Below are 24,315 nucleotides of genomic sequence, written 5' to 3'. Positions count from 1 at the left end.
TTTGTTTAGTGACTAAGGCATTCAACCTTCTCCAAGAGAAGACATTGGAGTCAAGCCCCCTCATTGTGCAAGCACTGTGTAGGAGACCCACATCATTAAAAAAAAACAAAAAAAAACAAGGTTGAACCAAAAACGTTTAGCCGTGTTCTTTACTTTATTTCAGGTTCTGGAAAGTTTATAAAGAACCTTTCACAATATACTGAATGCACTTCTCAAGCTCTTGTTGTGAATTTGGAAACAGCAAAGTTTGTGTTGTTGGTTAACTTCTTTATTTGCAAGTGTACAGTTGTCTGGTCATCTCTTTCCTGGAAAAAGGAGAAAGGTTGGTAAGCAGATGTCAAGGGCCTAGGCATTCATGAAGATGTCATTTTCTAAACTTGAGAAATTTTCTTTCATTAACGAGTAACAACTACCACATTGAATCTTCTGTGAAGTACCCTGGAAACTTAACACTGCTAGACAATTAGAATAGAGGCTTAATCGCATCAAAGTTTATGGGCAGTACTCTGTGTTGTGCGTTTGCCAACCTTTAAAGCTTGGCAATGGGCAATCCCTAAATGAAATAATGAAAGTTGCAGTGCATTAAAAAAAAAAAAAAAACTTTCCAAAATTATTGCACTATTAGGGCAAAATTAAAAACAATGGCCAATAGCAGGTCACAAAACCATGCTTCCGTAACACTTAAGAAAAAAAGGTGGTGCTGGAATTAAATGCAGTATGGGGTATTGTTTTAATGATGTCGATCGGAACACCGCAATAGAAACTGACCAACTTGTCAGTTGTCTTCATCCTTGTCTCCTGGAGATTCTCCTTGCTGCTCTCTCTCCTCCTCGCTCTCTGCAGCGGCCTCTGCCCTCTCCTTCTTCAGCTTCTGAATCAATTCTGGAAGAGCCACGATGGAGCCAGTGAGCAACTGAAAATGTGGTAAAGCGGGTTTTGCGTAGAGCTGTCGTCGCTAGCAAGTTTGAGACGACCAGGTGCGTTCTTCGGCTGCACCGTCTCTGTCGACGTCATGAGAGATTGGGCCTCAAGTAATTTCGAGATGCTGGTGGGTCAGAGTTGTGGCTACTCAAATACTGATGCTTTATTTTGCGTGTGCCCATAAACAACGGTATTGGTCTCTTGCGCGGTGCACAGTACACTTGCACCAGACACAAAAGCTGATTGTCGGTGATGGAAGTGCCACGCCATTTGCACCAAATGGCACCATGAACGAAAATCTGCTGCACCTTACACCAAAGCGGTATTTCTTTGTTAAGAATTGCGCCACATCTGCAACAAAATGGGCAAAGCAAAAAAAAAAATTATTGGTTGTCCCTACTATTTAGAGAAGTAGGAGGAAAGGAAAATGGTACAATTATGTACTTCACAGCGTGTCTACTCGCCATACAGTTTGTTTCATCTTAGGTCAGAGTACATTCGAAGGCTCCAACGCACAACCACAAATGCATGCTAAGAGCACAAGTCGTGTGACATTTCCTGCACTTGATTCGTTTAGTCTATGAAAGACCACGCACAGGAAGGTGGACGAATCCCATGGTCACGTTTTGACGCTGGTTGGTCCCAATGGCTCGTAGAGGCGGCTGTGCTTTAAGGTGAAATGAAGTATTGAGATTGCTTGTTAAATGCGCTGGTTGGCTGATACGCTAGCACAGTGGTTCTCAACCATTCATGTTTTGCGGAACCCTTGTGGATCGGTGGAGGCGATGGGGGACCCCATTTGTGGTGAGGGGAAGGGAAAGGTATAGGTTAATTATGACAATGATTTAATTAATGGATATAACTAAGGGCTTGTGAAAGTAGACTTCTCTCATTGCCATACAGAGAAAACTCGCCCGAAAATCTGAAATGTTCCTTCTCTTTCTAAGAAAAGACAATTTTTATTGGTGGGCTTCACTGATGAGGCAGGGCTTTGCAGACCTCCATTTGAGAACCACTGCACTAGTAAATTGATCGCCAATATCATCTAAATTTCCACACAATGTTTGCAATCTAAAGATCTAAAAGTTGCAAGAAAATATTGCCAACCTGCAGGATGGCAGCTACTGAGATAAGACAGAACCAGGGTCTTGTACTTTTGATGAGATCACTTGTCATGTCTGCTGCATGCCTAGGGTGACCACCCGTCCCGCGACTCGCGGGACTGTCCCGCATTGAAGGCTCGTGTCCCGCGTCCCGCAAAAATTTCAAAATCTTCCAAATGTCCCGCATTTCACATTGTCGAAACATTCACTGCGCAAATTATGGCGCTTCCGAACAACGGGCAGCGGGGAACCGCGGAGGTCACTGATAAATGTGTGAATCTCGATGGTATGTCATTTTCTTGCCAAGCACTGCGGGAAGCAACCGTCGTTCTTGTAGGAAACTGACGCACATGCGCCGTTGTGCCTTTCCCCTTAATGGCAAAATATTGCGAGCGAAAATTGCTGGCCAAAAGCTGAAAAATAAACTATATTAATTAGTTGCAAATCATACTGTATAATGCAAAAAAATTGTTGTAAAAAGCTTTTTTTTTTTTTTTTTTTAGTGAAGACAGCTACAGAGGGCAAAAAACCTGCAACTCGCAACGGTCAAGAAACAATAAAATAAGGTTTTAATTTTGTGTAGGAGCATGTTAATATAAGAGTAAGTATCGACAGGAAACAATAAGCCGAAAAATATTTACTGTTTTTTTTATTTCCTTTTGATGCATTGGGGTCTGGTGCAGTCGATCTTTATGTTTTCAACTTAGATACTTTTAATAAAATATTTACTATTACAAATAAACAAAAGTATATCACTGTGAGTGAAACTTATCTTAGTTTAATTGCCGCGTACAATTTTCAGGAGTATAATATGCTTTCGGACAGCACAGGATTTAGTACCCATTGTAAATAAAACCTTCTTTGACTAGAGCCTTATTTCTAAAAAGAATGCTCTGTGTTCCTTCGGCACCGTGTCTCTTCTTATTACAAAAGGTGGCAAGTAATATGCTCCAGTATCAAACAGGAACCCTCGGTCATTACCAAAGGTGAACTCATTTAGAAATGCTATCACTTTTTCATTTTCAAGTGATGCACCAAGAGATGTTAGCATCTGCTCCAAGATGATAGGTGACTGCTCCAAACCAATATCTAGCATGCTACAGAACCTGCTACAAAAGGTCAAATGCCGCTTCCATCACTGCAATGTTAAAACTTGACCACCAAATGCCAGAGGAACAAAACTAACACTGATACAAGATATGCCTTGGCATAAGTACTTGGAAGGTTGACATCTATTTACACATATGTACTATGTAAATTACAAAATTATGAAAACAATGAAGTATTGAGGTTATTTTGATGTAAATTATCATCTTTGACTAATCTATGGAGGGTATATAGGGGACCTGCACAACAGATATAAAGTTGAGACGTTTTGGCTGATTTGAGACGAGATGTGAAAACCTATCAACCGTAATAGATCTAGAGATAAACACTCCTGCTGTCCGAAACCCACTGGGGATTGCTATGTGCCGCTGCCATTCGTATGACGCACCTTTAGCTGGATTGAAGACTCCCATGGTCTGTTGATTGCACACGTAGCATCGTGTTGTTTTCTTGTAATGCTTCAGGGCACACTTTTCACAAAAATAGTGCTTGCACCTGCAGCAAAAAACAAAAGTGAACTAATATGCTCCAAATCGTTAAATGGGCACTCAAGTGCTTTTAGTATAGGCTTGTTTTTGATGGCATATTGTTTGTTGCACTTTAGTCCATAAAAATGACCAGTTCTAGACGGCAAGACGTCCTAATGAACTCGCAGCACTGCAAATAAAGAGGCACTATTTTCTCCTGGGGGGTGGGGGAGCATCCTTGGGTCCCCACTACCTCCATGAAATTTGACCAATGAAAATAGTTAATTGCATGAAGATTTTGAAGTGACTATTATTGCTGTTTTTAGGCATTATATTTTGACAAAAACTTCTATCTTTGGGTGTAGGAGATGTAATACAGTTGAACCTCAATTTAACGAAGTCACCAGGACCCACTAATTATTTCGTTAAATCAAGAACTTCGTAAAATCGAGGAAGGGAAACCTCGCGCATAGGCTACGCGGGGAATCCGAATTTGTTTATTAAATGGGGAAATTCGTAAAATCGGATTTAGTTAAATCGAGGTTCAACTGTACAGCAATTATTGTTTGAAAACGCTGTCCCCCTGGCGTCTTGTCGAAGGCGCAGAAAGTGGGGTGTGTCACAACCTTTTATTAGATTTTTAATAATGAAATCGCCCACCAATGAGTGTAATTCTGTGTGCTTTTTTAGGATTCTTAAAGGCCATAGATTGAGTTATCACCATAAATAGACAATCTCAGAATCCACTTGAGTGCCCCTTTAATGCCCGAAGTTGTACAGCACGGGTTTCCAATATGGGCCCCTAGGATGCAAGGGGTTCCCCAGAGCACCCTTATGCCCGTGTCCCACTAGAGCGACATACAGAAACAAAAGACAACGACAAGCCTCAAACCAGAGTCTTTCGCAATTTGTGAGGCTTCGTAGAATAAAGGAGGCTATGCTCAAACACGAGCATCATGCACGCGAGGGTATCTTAGGCAGGCTTGCAATCGCTCGTGCTTACTTCACGAGCATCGAACGACTAAACGCCTGCCAAATGGTACCATCGCGAGCATGCCGCATGGGTTTGAGGCTTGTCGCTGTCTTTTGTCTCTGTCTGTCACTCTAGTGGGACACGGGCATTAGGGATTCCCTTGCTTCCAAATTCCCTCAACTGTTCCTACCCCAGACTAAGACGTTTTCCCAGTTTAAGCATTATTTCAGTCAATCTGAGCCAGCCATTGATGCATGTATATACAGTCTAAGCTCGTTATAACAGACCTTGATTTTTACCAAGATTTCGGTCTGTTGTAAGAGGAGTATGTTGTATGCAGATATGAAGTTGAGTCAATGGTGCATAGAGGGAAACCAACCAAACTTCACAAATCGGTATGTTATATCCAAATGTCTGTTGTAACCAGGTCTGTTATAATGAGCGTAGACTGTAGAGTGTCCCAAGAGACTGTAAAACGGGCTGGAAAGATTGGCCCTTGCACGTAGAAAGCTCAAACTTCCACCGAATCTGTCCTGGGCAGGTCTGTTTTATCGTGTGGAATTTCAAGGAGCAGTTCTCTTCCTGTAAAAAAAATTGGAGCAAAATGCTTTTTAAATTTTACATTGGGTGCGTTCGCAGACGACAGAGTTAGCGACACTAATTAATTCTGGTGTCATCTCCTGATAGGTGCACCAAGCAGTAGTAAGGTGGTTAGTTGGGTGAGTTGGTAATGATTGAACATGGTTAAAATTGCACACAAATAGAAAGGAACAGCGAAGAGGGAAAAGAAGAGACAAGCACAAACTCACAACTCGATGTATTGAGTTGTGAGTTTGCGCTTGCCTCTTCTCTCTTCACTGTTTCTTTCTATTTGTGTGCAATTTTAACCATGCAGCAAGCAGACCTATGTTTGGCTCATACGATGCGCACAGTTGGTCCTGAAGTTGTCTATAATGTCAATATTGCTAATTCAGTAGGTTTCAAAAACAAAGCTAAGGGAAACATAAATGGTATTAAAGCACTGTCAAAGACTGCCAAAAAGATTTGGCTCAAACTGTATGTATGCAGACTTGGTCTGCAAATTCTGCATCTGAAATACATGTTCCTGTCAACGCTACTCGTACGGTCAGAAGCGTGGTTTGGTGCAAAGCCCAAGGGGTCTTACTTGGTGACGACAGGGTCGACGAAGGACTTGCGGCATAGCAGGCACTTGAAGGGCAAGTCTTCATCGTCGGAGCTGATTTCGTAACGACTTGTGTCCTCTTCCCCGTACTGGTTTCGCTCCATTTCCATCTCCAACTGCCAGCCATGTTTGTAGTCTGACCGGTCGTGCATGAACTTGCAGCTGTCTGCATTAACGCACAATCCGTTGGTTGTCGACAGCTACCAACACTGCTGAAGACTTTTGCTCTTGCGCACAAAGGCAGTGTTACAGCCCATTAGCACGGCAGTATTTGACTATGGTACATTCCGATGTGACCACAAGCCGCTGGTGGATTAGGGTTTAGAATGCCACAGACCAAGCTACTCATTTCCACGATTCGTACGAAGCACGGATGTCCCGGTGACTTTCAGCCGTAATTCCACAAAAATCTTCATAACATGGTCAAGCACCGTCAAATGGTACTGTGTGAATGGGTCCTTCTCCTCAGGCAAAAAAATGTTGTTTAAGTTTGCTGTAACTCTGTTACTACCTCCAAGTACCACCAAGATTATGGCGCATGGTGAGAAGATGCTACTAAAAAAGTACGCAACAACAGCCTTTCTCCATTTGTTTCAAATGGACCATGAAATAAATTTTGCTTTTCAGAATACTAAACACTTCACATTCGTAACGCATGGAACGGGTATCAGCTTGAATTTCCACACTTCGTTTATGAAGAAGAGAAGCAATCATGGGACGCTCTCTTTTCTTCTCAACTACAGATACTCTTATTGTCCCAACCCTTGGTGATAGTAAAAGAAGCGTTCTATTCAATCACGAGGCGTAGACCACAAATCCTTAGAAGTTGTGAAACAGGAAAAAACCCTGCAGCCAGTACAGTCATATCGGGGAAGTGAAATTTTTGTGTCTTTATTCAACAATAACGTAGCCAGGAATTTTTTTGTTTTTGGGAGGGGGATGTCCATGAGGGCAGTTTGGCAGGTTTAACCCCGAAACCCCCCCTCTGCCAATGCCACTGACCCAGACTTTTGGTATTGTTGTACCTCTGACAGCCCAAATTCCACACCAACAGGCAGGAAGCAGGTTTTCTCTCGCTCTAAATCTAAGAGCTGCCCTGACCAATTTTGATGATGGGTTACGAATTGGCAACTGGGACACCTGCCACAGCCACTCACATCATTCCCAAAAAATATATGCCGTACAATCCTGGGAGATGCCCCCACCCCGGAAAGATAACCCGCTCCCTATTTTTGGCCACGATTTGGTATTTCTTTTAAGAAACACCGAAAGATGGCCCGCCTCTAGTAATTACAAGGCCCTGGCCAGCGGCGACCTCGGCAAAAATGCCACTACTTAGCCTAGACGGGAGATCAGCGAATATTGCTGACTGGGAAGGACGGTCATCTTTGGGTCATCGCCCCTCCCTGCAGTCACAAGTTTTGCTGGGAGCTGCGAGCAGGGCCACATGGCTCACACTTCCCTCACCCACCACCCTCCCTCTCAACCTCCCGGACGCCCCCACCGAGCTTCAGGAGGTGAAATCGAGCCAGTAAACGTTTTGTTAAAAGTCGAAAGCCTGTCTCGTCTGTTTGTCTTCAATGTCAAAAAATTAGAAACCAACACGCTCAACCATCTACACAAAATCCAAAGCTAGCATTTTTTCAACTTTTCTGGATCGCACACCGAAAGTTAGTTTACTCCTTATCTTCACCCGATTTGCTTTCGATTTTAGGTGGGCTATTTCTCGGGTTATTACGATAGTTGTTCACTTTAAAAGCCCCTTTTCTAGAAATGTTTCTAATCAAAATAAAATACATAAGCACTGGAACTAAATAAGTGTATAGTAGTACAAATAATCCCCAGTGAGTGTACTGCAGCTACAGATGTATCTATACGAACAGTGTAGAACAATAGAGCCTCATGCATCTTTCACCGCTCATTCACACTGGAAGCGGATCCGCGTTCGCAAAGCGGTTGCGAACGCAGTTGTATAAAGATCCAGTACAATTGCACGCACACTCGATGACATCATACGTGCGTGCAATTGTACTGGATCTTTATACAACCGCGTTCGCAACCGCTTTGCAAACGCGGATCCGCTTCCAGTGTGAATGAGCGGTCAGACAGGTAAGCAAACATGCCGAGCAAATAACAAAAACCGAGCAGAAAGATATAATGCATGCCACTTCCTCATTTCAGATTTTCACTTTGTGTGCTTACCAAAAAAATGATGAAGACAGGGCCTCCCCTAATCTACAATAGTACATGCTTGATTGTGCTTTGGATGCAATGAGTTTTAGAAAAAGTGCAGAGAAAAGAGTGATAGTCAACCCAACCCAACACTTCACCAAGCACTGTTTTCAGAACCACCTCACATATCATCACGGACCAAACATCAACTAAAAGTTAGAATTCCCCACTGCAGCACATCTCATACTTTAATGCCTCCTTCTTATCCCAAGCCTAAATTGATTGGAATTGTTTTCTCGGAGTCATAGTTTCAATTACAAACACGGCTGATTTTAGAATTGCATGTACTAATTTGTAAAAGATGTCATACTAATTTTGTAATAGTGCTTCTTTTTTTCCCTTTTTTTTGCTTTTGTGTGTATGTTACAGTGCCTACCCCTCTATGTATTGCCTTCGGAAAAATAGATAAAATGAAATGAAATATGATGCAAGGCACGTACCCTGTCCCCAAGTTTTTCTTTTTCGTTTTAAATTTTTACATTTTAAAGGGGTACGGAAACAAAATTAGAAATATTCAAATTTCGTTCAGAAATGAGTCAAGCATGATGGATAATTAATAACCGTAAATGATAATTGCACATTTGCATTTTGAACGACTGGCTATATTTTTCATTCCGAATGGTGCACTCGAGCAAGCACTTGAAGAGAAGCGAACGGAGAGCGCGATGCGTCATGGGATATCCGGCGCAAACAAAAACAGAAAGAAAAGATTCCCCGCATTCGTGACGTAGCAAGGCTGGCGTAGTTATGAGCTTTGCCCTTGGTGGCATTGTCAACGTTGTGGTGGTGTCAATAGCGTTAGCGCATTACAACCGGGCCATTCGAAGTACCCATGGAGTGATGAGCATGTGGCTGGCCCAAGGAGCACGTAGCTTCCACAACTAGGGATGCCGCAAACTTTTTTCGAACCGAAAGTTCGATGATTGAATCAAGTGGTTCGAAAGGTTAGAAAGATTTCGAATTTTCAAACTTTTCATTTGAGAAATTCCATGGAAGTTGAATTTTCGAACTTGTTAAACTACGAAGTTCAACACTTTTCGAAATTTCGAACTTATTACGCTGCAAAATTCGTTGCTTGTCGAACTTTCGAACTTGATAGACTAAAAAATTTGATGATTTTTGAACTTTTGAATTTCTTGCACTAAAAAGTTCAAAGCTTTTCGAACTTTTGAACTTCCTACGCTAAGAAATTCGATGATTTTCGATAACTTTTCAACTTATTAATCTAAAGAATTTGAAAATTGTTGAACTACCGATTCCTGAAAAGTCAAAAGTTCGACGAACTTCGAACTTTTAGGGTAAAAGTTCGAAGTCCGTCGAACTTCGAAAGACAGGCGGGCGGTTTCATTTAGATTCAAGCTGTGAGGTACATTCGTAATTTTTTTTCTCGCAATTTTACATGTGACGCGGCATTACTTGCGAAAGACAATGCCGTTTATTTCAATCGTCTGGCATGCTTGGTTTTAAAGAAATAGATTCCCGAAGGGGCAAGGAAGGACGATGGGTTTCTGACGATCATTGTTTGTGCCATATTTGAAGCACGCTATAGCCGAAGATATTTATGGTAGAGATGTTAAACTTTTTAAGAATGATCTATGTATAGCCTAGGTAAGTGTAGTCTTAAGATATGATTATTATTCTTTAAGACGAGTTTTGAAGAAATATCCAAACATGTATCTATGGGCAATTATGCCCTAAACTTGGTACTTTTTTTCATCGAAATTGTTTGAGGTATTGCATTTAAATTAACACCACAGACAGTATGTATCATTAACATCTGCAGAATACAAATTAATGTATATATTGTTATTTTCATGTTGAGGAATAAATTAACTCAGGGAAAAAGATTTCTAATATTGTTCAAACTCGGCACGTCATAAAAAAATATATATATATAAATAATATATATATATATATATATATATATATATATATATATATATATATATATATATATACATATATATTATTTCTTTATTTTTTCATTTCACGTTTTTGGGACATGTTTCTTTTAGCCTGTACACATTTTGGTAGAAGAAACTTGTTTCGTAGTTCTGGGCCTGTGAATATGCGAGAATACAACACTTCCGGTGGATTCTTGATAGTTTTTTTCTTTCTCCAGCTTTTTATTTCTTGCATTTATTGTTATGTTTATTTATTTATTATTTTTTACCAATGGCACAGTTATTTAGGTCGAAAAGACATAGCTTTGAACTTCCGAACAACCGAGCATGTGACAAGTAGGGCCTTCTGACAACGCGTTTCTAACAATGACCATCTACATAATCTTTTATGCAGTGAAGAGCGACAGTAGCTATACATACGCATAAATAATTTCAGATTAAAATAAGCTTGACCATGCCCTCTGTCCCCGTATTGTTTTCTTTAACAGTCCTAAATATCTGGGGGGGGGGGAGGGAGAGATAGAGAGAGAGAGAAAGAGACTGGAGCCCTCCCCCCCAACTCTCTTCCGTTTTTCCTCTTCCGACGCTACTGGTATGGTAGAACGCTCCTCGACCTCAAGTTGTGTCAGCTTCTGTGCTTTTTGCTCGGCGTTTCTTCCGTCTCAGACAATAAACCTCCAAAGCAATTACAAACTAAAGAATTGTCAAGGTGCAGGCGAGCTGGTGTATGTTGATCATGATGCAAAATCCCTTGCAGGCGAGCTGGTGTATGTTGATCATGACGCAAAATGCCGAGACTGGGAATGAAATTCGAAAGAAATAGTGTAAGAAGAAAGAGAAAAGGGGACAGGAAAACGTCTCAAACTCAGCTGAGTTGAGTTTGAGACGCTGTCCTGAGCTGAGTTTTCAGCTGAGTTGAGTTTGAGACGTTGTCCTGTCCCCTTTTTTCTGTCTTCTTACACTTTTTCTTTCAAATTTCATTCCCAGTATCAGGATTTTGCATCATGTACAAACTAAACTTACCATATGCCAGCGTCATTCGGGCAATGTTCGAGCGGATTACTACCAGCGTGTAGGGTGGGCAGGGAGGCAGTTCGCCAGATCGCTTCAAGGTTTTTCTGAGCCTCAACCACCTGCCTGGCCCCTGGCCGTTTCGAACTGGATGAGTATCGTTAAACAGTGCGTTCGTGTGATCACTACTGCATGACGCACGTTATCTCCCCCCCCCCCCCCCTGGGCTGGCGGTCACAATTACTGATCTGCACACGTCACTCTGCACTGGCAAATAATCCAGCACATCCGGGACACTCGTCGTCCCATTTAATTGCCCGACCAAGTTCGCGCAGTCTAAATATCACACCCAAACATTTTAAACCTGATTTCGTGAAAACCAGTGAGGCATGAAAACGTTAAGCGCCGTTCACACTCTTGGGACCGAGTAAGACCGATAGAGACCAGACCGGTTTTTAAGCCTTTGTCGACTTCTTAGGATTGGCTGCACTGCAGCGGAGCTGGTCCTAAGAGATTGCAAGAGGCTTAAAAACCGGTCTGGTCTCTCTCGGTCTTACCGGGTCGCAAGAGTGTGAACGGGCCTTTATTTGAAACTGAAACTGTGGCGGAACATAAAAACCGGACTTCGAACTTTGCTCACTTAGACTTTAAAAAAAATTCAAAACCTGTTTTTTTTTTTTTTTTTTTTTTTTTTTTATTTTAGCGCTAAAAGAAAATCGAAACCTTTGAACTTTTCGAATTCTATGTATAAAGAAATTCGAAATCTTCGAATTTATCGAACTTTATGTCTATAAAAATTCGAAATGTTCGAATTTTTTTAATTTCAGATCTAAGGAAATTCCAGACATTCGAATCTCTCGAATTTCAAGTTAGCAAAGTTTGAAATCTTCGAATTTCTCGAACCTCAAGTAAAACAATATTCGAAATAATTGAACCCAAACTTTTAGAAACCGTGAAAGCTTTAAACTTTTCGAATTCGAAACTCCATAATTTTTGAAAGTTGCGAGTTTTTCGAATTCGAATCTCCCTACGGTCGAAAATATTGAAACTTTTCGAATTCGAATATCAGTTCGGTTCAAAAATATCTAAACCTTTCGAAATCGAACCTCGGGTGGTTCGCGGCATCCATATCCACAACACTGTCAGCTTAGGGCTGAACGGGGTGGGGAAGCAACTTTTGACCGAGTTTTGAGCGACGGGCTAATCTTCTAGGGGGAGAATGGCTGTGTCCGGTTGCACGAACGAGAGTCTGAGAAAGGAGGAGTCCCTGCTTTCTGTCTTCTTGGAGTGTTTCGTACAATGCACGATTTGTGAGTTGAGGAGGAAAGCTAAGAAGGAAAATGTTGAAATTCCAAAAAGCGGCACTGCTTCGGTGGAACTTGCTACGTCATGACTACGTAGCAAGTTCCCCAACGTTGCTATACCTGTTTTCACCTAAGGAAAAAAAGAAGTTTTGCTCAATGTTCATATGCCGCACGAAGTAGTTCTTACAAGATTTGGTTGTCAGAGGCAGAAGCGATGCTTTTGGCGTTTTAAATCTGCAAGTCTTGATAAGCTAACATATATCTAATCTAAAATGCACCTACATATATCTCAATTCTCAGCATAAAGAGGGAAATTAGTAATGCTGCGCGAGAAGCCATACTTTTTTTACTACGGTTCTTGGGGTGAAAACGAGTATAGATTACCTCCCAAATAGGCTCCACATGCATCCACCAGGTGCACATTAAAGATTGTTTTATTAGCTTTAAAATTGGTTTGCTTGTGTCTTTCAATGAAAGACTGGTATTTTCGAGGTTATGCTGCAACATGCAACACATTAAAGCTAAAAAAGGAGCGCTGGAATTTGGTTTCCGTACCCCCCTTTAAGTTTTCTCATAAAATAAAGGCGTACTGCCTCATTACCTTTGACCCATGGGTCATTTCTAAAAGCAAAGCAACAGAGCACAGGGACAACATCTAGAAGCTTACCCCCAAAACCACAGTAGCCAGTCTCCTTGTAGTCCTTGCAAATATCGGGTTGGTAGTCCCACCGAACAGTAGAACGGATATGTTCTGGGGCTCGAATCGGCCCTTTCCTAGAATTAAAAAGAAGCGTATGATTATTTGGCTCATCAGGTCAGCAGTGACATGGTCATTAGCTGGCCATATAACAGTTCAACTGCCAATAGCACACCCTACCGCTTTCATCACTCAATTTGCACCATTTCTTGACAGCTGGGTAATATAGTAACCAATAGCCTGTGATCCAATCACTGTAATAATGTAGAATGTAGCATATGTTGGCGGAACCACGTTTTCAGGACATTTTTAATAATTTCTGACGGTAATTGTTGCATGGAGGAGAAGTGTAACAAGTGGAAAATAAGGTGAAGACCTACCTGACCATTCCACTTGATGCATTTCCCTGTGCCGTGTCCTTCTTGGTGATGTATTGCGTGTAGTTATTCACCCCTCTGTATACCTTGTCATCAGCTTTTCCTTTCAGTTCCTGATTTGAAAAGCAAATAAGTTTTAAGATGCTTAAGCAATAAACATTTTAATGTGCCTCGTACATCATTCAAGCTACTCAGGATGTTCATAAAAAACAATCCCAGAAAAGGAGTAAGATGCACTAGCTTAGAAATCAATTAAGCATAATAATCTGATAATATAAACTTCACAGCATGCTGGTTTTTGGACAAAGCAACAGAAAGAATAAGGTACTCAAGTCAAAGGGACGACGGACACTTCTTTCTAAGTGTCCATCGTCTTGTGTTTTGTTCTTTTTGTCGTCTTGGCCTTAATCTGATAATGTGTTTTCTTTTGTTTGTTTTTTTAACATCTCTATTGATATTACATCCAAATTATTTTCTAGTAATGAAAGGCAACCAACTAACTCCATCTAGACACAAAATAACATGATTCCAATTCATGCCACATTCTTCATGCTGAAAAGGAGTAAATTTATGTAGTCATAGGTAGACTCCAAATAATCCTACACTAAAATTCCTGCATATATTCCAGTTAAAAACAGTTTCCAGTACCTAAGCTATACCACTTGGAAAAGACACCAACATGTAATCAGGTCATTAAAGAGACACTGACAGCACGTTCATGCTCACCAAGGGTTTTATTTGTACATGACTTATGAGAGTCCAACTACCCGGAACTCAATGTGTGGCTTGAAATTCGCTTTTCTTTCCGCCCGAAAACTGCCGATCGAGAACTGGTTGGTTTGAGTCGCGCTCATTCTCTTCTCCGTGGTCATGCGCTGTTTTTTATGGTTTAGATCAGGGGTGGCCAGGCTGGCCTGGCCTAAGAGCTGCAAACAAAACCACGCAACTTCTAAGAGCCACGGGGGGGGGGGGGGGGGGGGGGGGGCAAACTTAACTTTTGTTTAGAGTCGGACTGTATGTATGGGAGCACAAGGCTGCCAAACTGCAAGCTGCAGTGTGCTTTATTCTGAAATCCTTTCTTTTTTTTTTCCTGGGGAAACGCGGAAAGGGGCAAAGGGGGGGGGGGGGGGGGGGGGCGTGTCCCCTTGCGAGGGATCCGTGAGCTGCACTTGGACCAGCAAAGAGCTGCATGCGGCTCGCGAGCCGCAGTTTGGCTACACCTGGTTTAGACATAACCACCAAATATAATCAAAGTGGTCGGCCATCGCAGGCACACACTCAATATTAAAAATAAGAATGAAATATGATACCAATTTTTTGTGGCTTCTGAAGAGACGCAAATATGTTGATCAAACAAAAAGTTGCACTGCCACGTGACTTCCACACACTCCCTCGTTTGCTGTATTTCTTCATCCCCAGTCAGGTTTCGGTTTCGGTTTCGAGCGGCTGCGTTTCTTGGCTTTATTAGAAATATATGTGATGCTGTAGCAAAATATTAATTAGGTAGTCGTCTGACACCATAATAAATCACCTGGCAAAAAGTAAAACAGAAATTTTGGGGGGTGTCAGTGTCCCTTGAAAGAAACACTGACAATCCTCCAAATTTTTTTTTTGAATTTTTTAGCAGGCGATTTAATTTTGGTGTCAGAAGACTACCCCATCAAAATTTTGCTACAGCGTCACACATTTTTACTAAAGTAAAAAAACGCAACTGCTTTAAACCTAAACTGTAACTCGACTGGGGAAGAAGAAATATAGAGGAGTAGAGCGTTGGCAGAAGTCACGTGGCTGTGCAACTTTTTTTTCAATCAAAGTGTTTGCAGCTTTTTAGAATCCACAAAAGTGGATATCATATTTCTTTTTCCATTTTTAATATTCGCGACTCCAGCGACCTATAGGGGACGCCACTATCGGGCAAATATGGCGGTCGAATCCAGGTCGTGCCGTGCCATGCGCCAGCTGAACGGACAACGCTGGGGCACCAGCAAGCGAGCATTGGTCTCAAAATTGGTTCCCCCTCACTTTATCTTCCACGTTTCGAACCTTCGGTCTGTGTTGGGAGAACCGAACCTCCAGAGGCTTTACTTTCTTCGAGGAAGAGATTAAAGGACTGCCCACTGTCCTTCCACGGTGCCGACGAACGTTGAGAAACGCAGAATGTCTGGCTCACACAGTTACGTAGGTCGCGTGCAGAGCAACCTGGGTCACAAGGCGATACTATGGTTACGACACAGTCACCGGTAGAACTGTTCTGTCGCGCAAACCACCGACAACATGGAAACACGGAAGCCAGAAGAGACAAGCAGAAATCGCGAAGGGACCTGTTCCGGCCAGTACAGTGTTTTCCCGCTGAGTGCCGTTTGTTTTGCTGGAGTCGCGAATTGAGAGTGTGCCTTCGATAACTAAAAAATTGGCTTGCTCTTTATGTTTATACAGCCTTGATGGAGATGCGCCTCAACGGGTAATCGGTCTCTTAGCTGTAGATGAGAAATTTAGCCAGTGCGGTACAACCGCTAACCTGGGATTTTTAACGTGCATCACGCAGTAGTGATCACACGAACGCGTGCCGGTACAAAACTCATCCAGATCGAAACGGACGGGGGCGGCGGGGATCGAACCCAGGAGGTTCCCAGCACAAGCTTTCGCTCCACGCTCCGAGCTGAGACGCGTTAGCCCACTCGGCCACTTCCTCCCTTTCGATAACTTACGATTTTGATTACATTTGGTGGTTGTGTCCATACCATAGAAAATGCCACGTGACTACAGAGAAGAGTGAGCGTTTACTCAAACCGGTTAGTTCTCGATCCGCAGTTTTCGGGCGGGAAGAAAACAAATTTCGAACAGCAAATTGTGTTCCGGGTAGATGGACTCTCATGAGTCCAGTACAAATAAAAACATTGGTGAGCACGACTACCCTGTCAGAGTGCCTCTAAGGCATGTTTCTCAACATGCAGAAATCACTTTAAAAGGAATACTGAGAAAAGCAAACAGCTGAGTAAAGAAAACATTCAATGTCTCCTTATTAATGTCCCATTTGAATAATTGCCACATAAAATAGATTCACTTTACTGCAGAAATATTTGGAAAGCTCGCCTTGTTGATCTGCTGTGAGCGCTCAAATATGCTCTGAGCATCCTTGTCCTTCTCCGTGTCTATCTCAAGAATGGCAGTAGCTCCCATATCCTTGGGACCTTCCATTTCCTGCAAAGAGAAGAGGCCAAGCCACCCTATGAAAACATGTGTGCAAGGTCCCCCTTGACCGAACACAGAGGAAAGTGGCATAGCCTGTAATCTCACAAATGCTAAGCTTACCGTGGTGCGAGCAGACTTGTAAGCCACCCCAACTGACACCGGTTCTTCCTCACTGTCACTGTGCGCTGCAACATTGCTCTTTGTCGTCTTTTTTGATGATGTCTGAAAAAAAAAAAAGGCAAAAGAATGCTTATTTGGGCATGCCCACAAAAAGTAGTAAAAACAGTTTACTCCTCACGGAGGATTTTTAATTTACCCTTTGATGCGGTGAATTAAGATACTTCCATGTGCATTTAAGATTTATTATTTGTCTTTTTTGCAACATGTGCCCATTTCACAATTGACAACCAATTGTTAGAACTATCTTGTGTGGCATATGAACAATGAGAAAACTGACGTTTTTTCTAAACGTGAAAACGAGCATAAAGGTTAATATGAACCACCCTACTAATGTAGGATGAATGCTGCTGTAGAGGTTTGATGGGGGGAAAATTTACCGAAACTCAAAACTCCTTAGCATTTTTTATATATATATAAAAAATGTTTAAAGTAAATACCGTAAAGCTGCATTACTGCAAACAATAATCCCCGTGAAGCTGGATTTTCCAACCACACAGAACCAAACAGACAAGAACACAAACAACCAATCAAGGCAAGTGTACATCTTTTATTTCTATCCAACTTTATTTTTCATGCTCAGCACTGGGTATTTATTGCCCGCACCGTTTAATGTAAATAACAAAAAAAAAATAACGTTGGAATAGAAAGTGATCAATCTACCACGTCTCCTTGAAGGTAGGGAAATGTTTGACGGATGCATACTTACACCTTGTATCATTGGGTTCAAGAATTCCGATTTTTTGTCTTTCTTGACAATCTGGGTTTCATCTTCGCTGCTAGCTAAGGGGTAAAAATAACATGAACGATTCAATCTCAAGAACTAAAACTCTAGCTAGTGGCACCGATCACCGTCGTACTCGACCTTATGAGTAACTAGCGCACATGAATCGGTGCGGTAAAACTTTCAACAGCAGACGTCCAAGTCCAACTTGGGCCCACATAGCGCTCGGAAAACTGCGAAGATGTACTCACCGTCTTCATCGCTGCCCCTTTCGTTTTCGCTGATTGCCTTTCCTAAATTTCGGTTTCTTGATAAATGAACAAACCGGCTTCTCTTTCTCACTAGTCCCTGCAGCACCAGAGCAGGACGCCATTTTGTAAACTAAACCTTGGTTTGACTTGACTTGGCTTGATAATCTTAACTTTTGTTTTCTGCGAATTTTTGGGGAACTTTTAGATCCAAGTTTAAAATAACCGAAATTCTAAAGCATAAAGCAAACTTAAAATAAATTAACTATATCAACAAATTGCGCTTTTGACTTGAACAGTTTTTGTGTTTACTGGTTTCGGTTTCGAAACGGTCCCGAGACAGAAAAATGCGCATCACCACTGACACCATTCAGAAACAATATTGCATGAGGAATTAATAAAGATTGTTCTTATAAATGGGTTTCATAGTGCACAACACAGTTCCCACAGAAGCAACCCTGGTGTTCCTTGCGCATTTTACTTCTATGACTGGTTTCTATTCACGGGTTGCGACAACGTCAGAACGTCAGGCCCTTATTGGCTGATTGAAAAAAATTCGCATGGTTTCTTATGTTATCCCTAAGACGATTTCAAGGCGAAATCCTAAGCGCCAATGTAAACGTGATAGCGAACCTCTGAAGACAGCGCTCTCTCAGACGACTTTTTGTACTTTTCGTGTTGCCGATGTGTTTTCGCTCTAAGACTTTCGACTGAGCGATAAAACATATAAAACTTTCGCCTAAAAAAAAAAAAAAAAAAAAAAAAAAAAAAGGTAGATAGATTTTAACTTTAGCATTGAGGTCTACACACTAGCCTTTCAATCAAAACCAATCCGAGCTCGGTGTCGTTCTGACGTCACCGCAACCCCTGCGCAAGAAGCAGGCGACTTGCTCTCCGCGTGCTTGGAGTATGGTGCCTGGATCGCGTCTCCGACTGGCGTGTTTAGCGTCCTATCCCGCTCAGGCATCAAAAGTGGTCCCAAAGTGGCAACAAATGACGTCACAGAAGCCGGAGTGGCATGCTGTTGCCTGTCGCGATCCTGACGGTTGGACGTAGAAGTGCTGGCAAAAAGCACGAGCGAACGCGAGTGTCGCTGTCGCCACGGCGTCCCAACTCCCGGCTGCTGTATCTTCCGTGGACTGTCACAGCGGAGAGCGACCTACAGCAGAACAGGCGTCTTCCGTACACAGCACAGCTGTTGGAACACCGCCAGGATCGCAACCGGTGACAGCATGACACTTATATGACGTCATCAGGCGGAAATCTAGGGACCACTTTTTTGGACGCGGTAAACACACCAGTCGGAGACGCGTTCCAGCAGCACCATACTTGGAGTCAACTATTTTATGCTACTGTCAAAGCTAGCTTAGCTTTCACAGCGCTCCAACTCTATCAATGTAGTTTCGCGAGCGCATGCAAATGAGGCAAAAAAGACAAAACCACGCGCTCTCGCAGCAGTACGGGACTGCTCCACAGGGGAAGCTACGCTAGCCTTGACAATGTAGCACAAAATATTGGCGACGTGAGCGATCGAAACCGTCGCTGTGATCGGTCTTCCACGATAGGCCGAATGCTGACTATGACGTCAGCAAAGGATTTCCCATCGACGGAAACAAAAGGAATGGAAGAACTGCAATTTTGACGGTGTTGGCAGCGGAGTGTCGAACCGAAATTTTTATCGGTTCGGTTCCGGTTCGGGTTCACGACTTTCGGTTCGGTTCCGGTTCAGTTCCGGGGAGCAAAAAAATAACGGTTCAAACCGGTTCGAACCGGTTTGAACCGCTAAATTGAGAATATCTTTTTCGCGTTGTTCTGGCAATATACACTATTTACGCCGCGAAACGATTAACTCTATTGTTTCTTCGATCGTCCGTGCAATTCAATTTTGTTTTTAGGTGCCAAAATATGAAATTCAGTTATTTAATTTCGACGCAAGAGTAGAAACAAATCTACAGGGTTTCACAAAAGAAAATTTACACGGTCTTTTTTACCGCAAAAATAAACTAGGCATCGTCGAACGCTCATTCTCCGCTCAAAGGTAGAGCTGGAGGTCACACCAAGATGCCAAAGTTTCAGCCCGATCCGATAACTTAATCAAAAGTTATAAGTGATTTTTTCAAAATTTCAATGGGAAAATGGAGCGCATTTTTGCCCGTTTTGGGTTTGTGGTACCATAGAGCCCCATGTGTTCGAAAACTCTGTCGGCCGCCATTTTCTCATTCAAAGTTTCAGAAGACCACTTATAACTTTTGATTAAGTTATCGAATCGGGCTGAAACTTTGGCACCTGGTTGCAGAGCCATACTCTGCCTGGTTGTGGCCTCTAGCGCTACCTTTGGGCGGAGAATGAGCGTTGGGCGATGCCTAGTTTATTTTTGTGGTAAAAAAGACCGTGTAAATTTTCTTTCGTGACACCCTGTACATTAACATACATAACGTCGTGTTCATACGACTCCACATCCCTTTGTTTACCAGTAACACATATTTTACCTGAATCAAAATGTTTAAGTACAAGAGTACAGAATTTAGCCATGGTTGGTACATACCTGTAAATAGATCAGTTTCTAATTTAGAACTATACTGTATTTTATTGTGCTTTCTTCGTGTTTAAGTAAAATTCTAAAGTTCAAGCTTATCTATTTACATGGTATAAAATGTTGTCGCAAAGTGTGGTAGGTCGCCTAAAATACCCGTGATTGGTACTATACTTTGTGTCGCAGTGTTAAAAATGAAATCGTGATTGTGTCCTTGAACTAACGAATGATTTACCGCACATAAAATTATGAAATGAGCACCTCGGTGCCCATGCTAATTATGAAATAAGGTTTACGAAATACACTTCACAATATATATGTATATGATGACGACACAACTGAACTAAAATCAATTACATTTTCAGAATGTAACAAAAGTTTTAGGATAATTCCTTTCAGTGTATTTTTTTATAGAAACACCGAGCGGCAATCCAAATGCTTGTTGTTCTAACCAAATATTCTTTACACTCAGCACCGCATGCATGCCACTAATCATGCAGCAAGAAGTAATCACAATTGTTCACTCTAATCTATACGCACCTTCGCACTCAGATCAAATCCGGCCCAAAATAGCGCTTGTCCAAGTGACCATTTTCTTATGCAGAATAAGCTGGCATAGCCTGGCTGTTCAGGTTTGTTCTTGACAAGATGCCGGTCAATTTAATTTGCAAAGGAGCATCACTTTTGCTAACTGATGATTTTAACTCGATAGCGTTAAGGAGCTCATGTCGCAGAAAAGCCGATGTCGGTGGCGTGACTGGAAAATCCTGATTGGTCGATAGGTTCATGACGTCAGAGCTGCATACCCTCGCGCAAGAATTTCGAGCAACCCACAATGATCACGTGAAACGTGACATCACGCGTGGAATGAGTGTGATTAAAATATGACATGTAATGCGAAATAAAGGTCGCCGTATGTCTCAAATGATTTCACTTTTGAAAGTAATTATTTTGCCTTAAAGAAAAAAATTAAGACTTTTTGCGAGATTCGAACTTACGACCCTTTAGTTGCGAGTCAGACGCTTTTCGCTAGGAACGGCGCGAGCGTCTGGCACGACAAAAACGTGCTTTTTGGTAAGAGCGTTTATGCCAGCAAAGTAGTTTCCGGGGTCACGCTTGTTGGTCTGCGCCAAAGATGCAGGGAAGAGGAACCTTTACAACACAGTATGTTTTTAAAGCTCGCCCGCTTCCCCCCTCCGTCCGCCCCCCCCCCCCCCCCCCCCCCACACACACACACACACCCACGAACTTCTTTATACAGCGGAACTGTTAAGGGCTAGTTTCCCCAGTGTCGTGTCCGTCAGGAAACAAATGATGACACTAAACTCTGGACAGCTACCGCCATCTATTAAGGACGACGGCAACCAGATAACCGGCTTGCTGGTTGTCTGGTTGCCGCCGTCGTGCATAGATGGCGGCAACCTCTCCAGCCTTTCCACTCTGGCTTGGCGGCTTGCGGCCGGCCATTGCTTCATTTACACCATATACAGCTTGATCGCTAGTCTTCCTTCTTCACCAGAGTGAAAAGGCTGAAAGTATTCCCGAGGAATTGCCTCCTCCATTGGTGTGTGCTAATTTGACAATTTTATTTGACACTTCTTAACCGTAACCCTTTATTGCTTTTATTTTGCACCCCGTGAAGTTTAGATGGGTGATAAAACGACATCGGGTTCATGACTTTTCCGAGGCGTACTGGTCCTCTGGCCCAAGTATACTCGCACAGGGCTGCCACTAATTCAGAAGCTTCTTTGTCGCGGTGAAATTGCGAAGATTAAATTAGACTATTTCTTGTAGTCTTGCCTTCCCACGGATTGATGTCGCAATTGTAGGGTCAAAACCACCCGTCTGACGACAGTCGAGCGCGGCTCATGGATTAGACAGGTGGACTGCGTGAGCACCGTACATCGGCTCGTAACAAACAATGCCTCGGTGGACACTTGGGTAGTGGCTCTTGTCCAACCACTGCGGTGATGAGAATAGCCGAACTCTAACAGTGCCTGGAACTGAGCGTGTGTTTTCTTCCTTAAAACGCCAGCGCAGGGGTATGATTAACGTTGGCGGCATAAGATAGGCACCAGGCCACATGGCCGCTTCTGGCTCCGAGTTGAGGGGATGAACGATGCTCTTCTCTAATTTTTTTGGCGACTGCTTTGCCTAGAAAAAAATAGCAAAGCCAGGTTCAATCAGTTATTAACGTTAGGGAGTGATCCTGAGTAGTATTTAGTAATGTATAGGAATATTTTTATAGCTCTTTTAAGCAAAGTACAGAGGGAGTCGAAACTTGGGCAATAACTCAAGAACGACGCTCGTGTGAGAGTTACAGCGACTGCCAACGTTCGGCTGTTTCTCTGAGGTCACTAAAATATCTTTTTTTTTTTTAGTATTCCTTCCGTACACACGTGTAGTTCTATGTCACGTCATATTAATAAGTCGCATTTAGTAAGTTCAGTACTCCTATTCGCAGGGACATCTTTCGGATGCAGTTCAGCAACAACGAAAAATATTTGGGTGCCTCAATAACGTAAAATGGGTCTTGCAACATTTCTCCTTGTACTTTCAATAAATACTGTTAAGAAGTAACCCCTAACGTTGATAGCTTGCGGAAACATCCATTAGTTTTCCCCTAATAGCACATGCAGAAAAAATAAAGGAAAGAAGACAGCTGTCGATATCTCCTCAACTCGCAATTCAAACAAGCGGCCACGTGATCTGATACCGCCAGTGTTCATCACAGTCATGCTCTAGGCGGCTAGGGTTTGAAAAGCAAAAGCTTGGGCTGAGCTTCAGATATTGTTAGAGTTGGGCTATTATCATATGTAATAGTGTTAAAATAACATACAACAGTGCGCCTTATTTTTCTTTCTGAATGAGTTCCGACCCAGCGGACATGGAGGGGGAGACCGCAACTCCGACGGGGGGCCAGCTGTGGCAAGGAGGGGTGCTTAGACAAGAGAGGAGGACGATCGTTCGCTGAGCGTCTGCTGCCGCGGGGCCTCGACCACCCCCGCGGGCTCTGTGCGTTGGCCGGGAAGGTGAAAGAGAACACTCAGCTTCCAGGCACCGATGGAAGACGTTCGCGTCGGAAACCTTTCAATGTACTTTTTGTGTAATTGTTTTAACCTTATCTAACCGTAATAAAGTCTTTGTTTTATTCTTACTTTAAAAACGGTGACTTCTTGGACCATCAAGTTAACAATGAGCCGTTACCCGAATGTTTGGTGGTGCTGATTGTCATGAACCCGAGCACTCCACTGGGGGTTTTGAAAATCGCTTACGTCACGGTGTCACGTGACTCTCGGTGCGAACTCGTGATGTCATGTTACGTCATGCTGTCAACAATGTTAATACATCAAGTGACTTCCTCAAATTAAATCGAGTTGACGCGGTGAGTCACGTGACGTCACGAGGTCACGTGACAACATGTATTGACACCATGGCGTCACGTGACAACGTGACACATGGTTAATCATAGTGCCATGAAAACCCACAATTTACCATACTTTTCAATTCTGTATATGACGATTTGATCCTAGATAGAAATACAGCCGCCAATTTTTCATTCCCATATGTTCATTTTGTGATACTAACAAAAAAAAATATTACATTGAACCGTTTTGAACCGGTTACCGTTAAATTTTTTTCGGTTCAGTTCCGGTTCAGTTCCAATATGGCGGCGAAGATTTCGGTTCGGTTAAGTCCCGGTTCGGCTAAAAATAACGGTTCTTTTCCGGTTTTCGGTTCGGTTCGGTTCCGGTTCGACACCCTGGTTGGCAGTGTTGGTTTGAGAGTGCTATGATTTCAAGCTTCCACCATGCTCTTTACAAACACCTTCAAACTTGTTGTTCACGAGTAATGACGTCACGAAGGGTAACCATAGGAGGGCACCACCAAAACATCTCGACCTCTGATCTCGACCAGAGCCGATCCAATGTTTTGGAGCACGTGTAGCGAAAGCTCGCGCTGCAGAACTCAAGAGATCCTGTGTAGGGGTGTCGCGAACTTTTGTCGAACCAGATTTTTTGGTCGACCTTCCGGGGTTCGACTGAGTCGAACCGGTCGACGAACCTTCGACCTTTTCACCAGATTCGGCCGGTTCGACTTTATGGACAGTGTGGCCAGGCCTTAATACAAGCATGTCTAGGTTTGGAGAATTTTTTTTTAT

The 24,315-nt window shown here is 42.7% G+C and overlaps 1 protein-coding gene across 1 annotated transcript; it reads right to left on the bottom strand.

The window, feature by feature from the left end:
* Positions 1 to 246: 246 nt before the first annotated feature.
* Positions 247 to 17,755, bottom strand: LOC8043313 (E3 ubiquitin-protein ligase RNF113A). The gene is given in 11 exon segments (XM_042289588.1): positions 247 to 305; positions 769 to 882; positions 3,520 to 3,626; positions 5,737 to 5,920; positions 12,873 to 12,979; positions 13,283 to 13,392; positions 16,373 to 16,480; positions 16,592 to 16,693; positions 17,358 to 17,431; positions 17,624 to 17,639; positions 17,641 to 17,755. Coding segments are annotated over 10 exon segments (1,020 nt in total). The 5' UTR covers positions 17,746 to 17,755; the 3' UTR covers positions 247 to 305; positions 769 to 775.
* Positions 17,756 to 24,315: the final 6,560 nt, after the last annotated feature.

Source organism: Ixodes scapularis, unplaced genomic scaffold (assembly GCF_016920785.2).
Source record: "Ixodes scapularis isolate PalLabHiFi unplaced genomic scaffold, ASM1692078v2 PGA_scaffold0__279_contigs__length_252992795, whole genome shotgun sequence".
Lineage (NCBI taxonomy): Eukaryota > Metazoa > Arthropoda > Arachnida > Ixodida > Ixodidae > Ixodes > Ixodes scapularis.
This window is presented reverse-complemented; position numbering and strand designations above follow the sequence as displayed.